The sequence below is a fragment of the Olea europaea genome, chromosome 7, assembly GCF_002742605.1.
Source record: "Olea europaea var. sylvestris chromosome 7, O_europaea_v1, whole genome shotgun sequence".
Classification (NCBI taxonomy): Eukaryota; Viridiplantae; Streptophyta; class Magnoliopsida; order Lamiales; family Oleaceae; genus Olea; species Olea europaea.
This window is the reverse complement of record NC_036243.1, coordinates 1,076,850-1,082,292: the sequence shown is the minus strand read 5'-3', so window position 1 is coordinate 1,082,292 and position 5,443 is coordinate 1,076,850. Positions and strand designations below refer to the sequence as shown.

Below are 5,443 nucleotides of genomic sequence, written 5' to 3'. Positions count from 1 at the left end.
GAACTTTTTTTTTATCGATCTTGGTATCGAAATGCAACGAAAACTTGCATTCATTCATTTTCATATAAACACAAGTGAACAAAAAGTGAAACGAACACAAAAACAGTTGAAATGGTAACTAGCCGTTTAAAAATGACTACATGTCGTTTTGGATTATGGAGTCTCAATTTCACTCCAAAATTAATCGATCCTATCTTGAAATATTTTAGAAAACTTATATAAGTTAAACAAGTTAATTTGTTAGGTATCTTTATCTCTTAATTGATATATAATTGAATTTAGGTTATTTACTTTCCTTTGTAGTGAAATCTAATGTAGTTTACTCATGAAAGAATATTATTGATCACTATTAGGTGCACTTTTTATATCATCCTTGATATTCAAACCTAGTGAAATATTGATTTCCACCATCTTCATATGAATAGGAGTAAACATAAAGTAAAACAAACATAAAATAGTTGAAACAATATTCAATCGTTTAAAATAACAGCATGTCATTTTAGGTTACGAAGTCTCGATTTCACTCCAAAATTAGTCGATCATCACTTGGAAAATCTTTGAAAATTTATATAAGATAAATGAGCTAATTTATTCAATATCTTATCTCATAATTGTAATATAATGAAATTTGGATTAGTTACCTTCTTTTGTAGTTAAATCTAGTATAGTTTACTCACTTTACAATAATGTTGGTCATTATTGTGTGAACTTTGTATCGACATTGTTGTTCAAATGTAATGAAAATTTTCTTTCATTCATTTTCATGTAGATATGAGTGAAAATAATGTGAAATGGATAAGAAGTTAGTTTAAACGACACCCAATCATTTAAAACGGCAACTTGCCATTTTGGTAGCGGGTCTCGATTTCACTCTAAATATAGTGAAAACTTTTCTAATTTCAATTTCATGTGGACACAAGAGAATTTAAGTGAAACAAACACAAAATTAGTTAAAATGTCATCAAATTGTTTATAATGACGGCATGTCATTTTCCATCACAAACTCCGAATTTCACTCCAGATATAATTAAAACATGTTTTTCATTAATTTGGATGTGGATACCAAAGAACATAAAGTGAAACAAACCCAAAAATTGTTAAAGCGGCACTCAGTCGTTTAAAAAGGTAGCATGCCATTTTGCTGTTGGTTTTAAGTTGTGTGTGAAAAGTGAGAATGGAAGTAGGAATTCAAGTTAGGAGAATTCGGTAAATTTTGGTTTGAAATTGGATATATTAGACATTTCAACTAAAGGGTATTTAAAACTTTTAATACATGATAAAATAGACCAAAGGTTATTTTACCAAACATTATTGATTGTAGGCTATTTTACCAAATATTATTGTTGACTAGTCTTTTTAAACAAATTCCCCATCTGTTATTGGTGGTGCGACCTGGCCCATACAAATTAACAAGCTCCGCAGTAGGATTATATCTGAAAGAGACCCATTGTGCTTGAATTTGAACACCATCTCGATGCCAACTCAAATGTTACTCCCGTTGTAATTAGTAAATAGCGAATATCCCAACTTCTTTTTTGAGTTTCCAATAGAAAAAAGGAAAAAAAGAAAGAGTATTACATAATTTTGAACTCGACTAAGATATTGAAAAGAGATGTACCCAAGTCAATCGGTTAATGATTTAATAGGTTTAGTATCCATCATCTAGTCTACATTTTTTGAGTTTGATGAGGATTTTCCTAAGTGTCGGTGCACGAGATCAAGATTGAGAGTGCTCGATCATGTTTGCATGTTGTTCTTTTGTTCCATTTGCTCACCTTTCGAGTTGGATATAGACGTATTATCCCATCTTTTTAGTTGTAAGTGGCCCTTGTTAACTGTTATTTATGTGCTTAATTCTATCTCTTGAGGATCCATTGACTATGGTTTAACTCGATTGATTTTCTGACATAACTAAATTGACCGAAAACGCTACGTGTTCTAACATATCTTGTATTTACGATGTCTATCTTAAAAGACAAATATTCCATGTCACTTTTAAATTCCACATGGTATGTTGGTTTCTTATGGACATTATAGGACGAAAGTATAAATAGACAGCTTAATACATCCATTCTTATGACCTCAAAAAATATATATAAAAAAGACATAATAATAATACCTAGTATAATAATATTCTTGTGAATAAAAAAGCAAAAAGTAAAGCTAATTGCTTTCATTGCAAGCCAGCTTTCGTTTCAAACTTTTTTGGTTGGCAAAATTTTAAAGAAACGAAAATGGATTATGGTATGATTAGGGTTTTTTTTAATAATCTAATTCATGAGATAATCTATTATTTTGCCCACTTTCTGTCTCTTACACAATCACTTCTTGACCTTTAAATAATTCTAATCGAATTTTGCCTTGCTTCATTAACTTTTTCGACCACGTTAAGATAAATTGTGCACTTGGTGATTTGGCATTTAAATTTTTTTTTTTTTTCTCTTTCAGCTTTCGAAATAATTCGTTTGTTCTTCTCCTTTACTTTTCGTAAAGATCTACTCTTGCGTATGAGCCAATGAAAATATTAAAAAATCAAAGAAAGAGTCATTGGTGACGCCAAAAGTTTCTTTGTTAGTGATCAGCAGCTCAAAGTACAATATTTGTTTGTCAATGACATTGATGTTAGTATTCGTCAATGGAGGTGAATTGTGATAATCAACGATAGTATAATTTTGTTTGAATTATTGGCAAATATCTGTTTTTGTTAAAATTATCGACTAACACCTTTTGTAATTACTGACAGTCTGTCGACAATTATTTGTTCCGTTTAATAATTTTTTATTATCATTTTTTAAAAGCTCTTTGAGAAAATTCGTCTATGATCTCCATTTTTTCTGTATTGTTTATATTTAAAAGTAGAAAAAATTGATATTTAGCTCCCGTTTGTTTCTCATTTTTGGAAGAATGAGAATGAAAAATATAGTCGTTACGGGCCCCACACAAGAGATAGAAATTCAAATTTTGTGATTTGATGTGATGGATAATGGTCATATTTTTTATTTTAATAAAAAAAGAATGGGAACCAAATAGGGGTTTAATTTAGATTCGCCTTGCATGTGCAACTTCGTATTGACCTATGAATTTTAAAAAGGAAACACGGAACAAAGAAGAAACTAAGGGTGTGTTTGATTACATTTATTTTCCATGGAAAATATCAGTTTTCCATCCAAATTCTTACTTGAAGTGTTTGATTGCTATTTTTTTCATGGAAAACATTTTCCAACTTTTGAAAATATGCCTAATTTTCCTTGTTTTTAAAGAAAATATTTTTCTTTGGTAGAGGTGGTTTTTATTTTCCCCAAAAAAATGAAAAATATTTTCTTTTCTAAGTGATATTTTTCATATCAATCAAACATACTCTGATATGAAAAAAGAATAGGAGCTAGCCCAAAAAATGATGGACGAAATTGAAACCAACCTATCACCTTGAGGACCTTTAATGAAAATTTTCCACTACTTTTAGTCTTTTACACATAAATTTAAATTAAAAACATACAAGAGCATGTTTGATGTAGTAAAATTGAGCCTTTGTTTTTTCCCATTATTTTAAAAATATATTTTTTAGATTTTATTTTTAATCACACATTTTTTAATAAATTAATATTACACGTAAACTTAAAACTTTTTTATTTTTTAACTACACATTTTCCATCAAAATACCATTCTAGAACGCATTTTATACAAAAAAAAAAAATTAAATAAAAATAGGGATCAAATAGGCTCTAAACTTATTTTTGAAATAAACAATCTTTTTCTTTTTACTTCAAAACCTAATAAAGAACAACATATCGTGCAAAATACTTTATTTTTGTTAAGCTTAGCCAAACATGCTCTTGTTCATATTGTACAGATCGATTGGTTAAATATTTTGAATTTTAAAATACATTCATTTTCCTTTCTTCACCTTTAATTTTCCATAACACGCGCAGTTAGCAATAGCATGTGATGTGAGTATTATTATATTTACAAGAAAAAGTTGTTTCAAACTCTGGATATGGTTTCCAGTTAGTAAAAAAGACAAAGATAGCCTGATAAAAAATGATTCCAGTCCTCTGCTTTTCTATATCCCCCACAAAACTTAAAAATATATTTGTCCCCAATCTAGAATTTCATTTCTCCTATTTCCTTAAATTTTTTGGATTACTGGTACTTTAAAATCAATGCCCACTTCTTCATTACCTTCTAAAACTTCATAAGTTCCGCCATTTAAAGTGATAATTTAACATTTGTGGACATGAGTTTTTGATTTCACCTCTGATAATTCATATGTGGCATGTTTTCACCTGTGTCTTTTTCCGTTTGTCGAGGCTCGATTCGTTAATCGTTCGAAAGGGTACATAAAGATCTGATTTTTTACAAGATCTTGGATTTTCTGGATTATATTGAAAAATGAGGGACTTCCCATCTTGTTTTGGTGAAAATGGAGTTCAAGTTGCTGATGCTTCTTGTTCAGGTGTAGGTGTTAGTAAAGCAACTCAAAATTTGGTTACTTGCACATATAGGTGTAAATTGCTTGGTAAGTCTTGTTTAATGAACTTTGTTTGGAGCAAGAATTTGATGGGTCAATGCCTTAGTGTTGAATTAGATGATTTATCGCATCACTTGATCAGTAAAATTGATGTAAAACCGTCTTTGTTCTCAAAATGGAAAGGATCTAAGTGTTTTGAAGTTAATTCAACTAAAATTGAAGTAATTTGGGATCTTTCTTCGGCAAAATTTGGATCTGGGCCGGAGCCATTGGAGGCGTATTTTGTAGCAGTGGTTTGTAAGGGGGAAATGATTGTGTTAATTGGGGATCTGAGGAAAGAAGCATTCAAGAAAACTGGTGCAGCCTCTTCAATTTCCAGGTCTACATTCCTTTCCAAAAGGGAACATATTTTTGGGAAGAGGGTTTATGGTACTAAGGCGCAATTCTGTGATAATGGACCGACTCATGATCTTAAAATCGAGTGTGATACAAATGAAGGCGGTGATCCGTGCCTTGTAGTTCGTATTGATACGAAACAAGTGATGCAGGTGAAGCACTTACAGTGGAAATTTCGTGGAAACTATACTATTTTGGTCGACGGGCTCCCTGTGGAAATCTTTTGGGACGTGCATAATTGGTTATTCTGTCCGAGTCTACGGAATGCAGTATTCATGTTTCAAACTTGTTTGTCTGCCGAGAACCTTTGGACAAGGCAAACAGCGTCTGATCCCGCCATATTCTCTCGGAGTGGCTCGGAGTGTTTCCGGGATTCTAATTTACCAGGTCTTGGTTTTTCATTATTTTTGTATGCCTGGAAGACAGATTAGAATTGTCTTTGTTTCTTGATTGCTAACAATATTTAATAAGTAAAATGTTATTAGCTGGTTTGCCTCGTTCAACTGGGATTTTGTCTTGTTTTGTAGTCTTCTTTTTCTGGTGAATGATTTATTTAATAAGTAAAATGTTATTAGCTGG

At 31.0% G+C, this 5,443-nt stretch overlaps 1 protein-coding gene across 1 annotated transcript; it reads left to right on the top strand.

The window, feature by feature from the left end:
* The first annotated feature begins 3,933 nt into the window (after positions 1–3,933).
* On the top strand, positions 3,934–5,386 carry LOC111396624. Its single transcript, XM_023023043.1, has one exon. The coding sequence runs from the start codon at positions 4,390–4,392 to the stop codon at positions 5,293–5,295; it is 906 nt and encodes a 301-aa protein (XP_022878811.1). The 5' UTR covers positions 3,934–4,389; the 3' UTR covers positions 5,296–5,386.
* Positions 5,387–5,443: the final 57 nt, after the last annotated feature.

What these genes read in the sequence shown, in the direction of transcription:
- LOC111396624 (XM_023023043.1), top strand. Translation starts at nt 4,390, where the DNA reads ATGAGGGACTTCCCATCTTGTTTTGGTGAAAATGGAGTTCAAGTTGCT.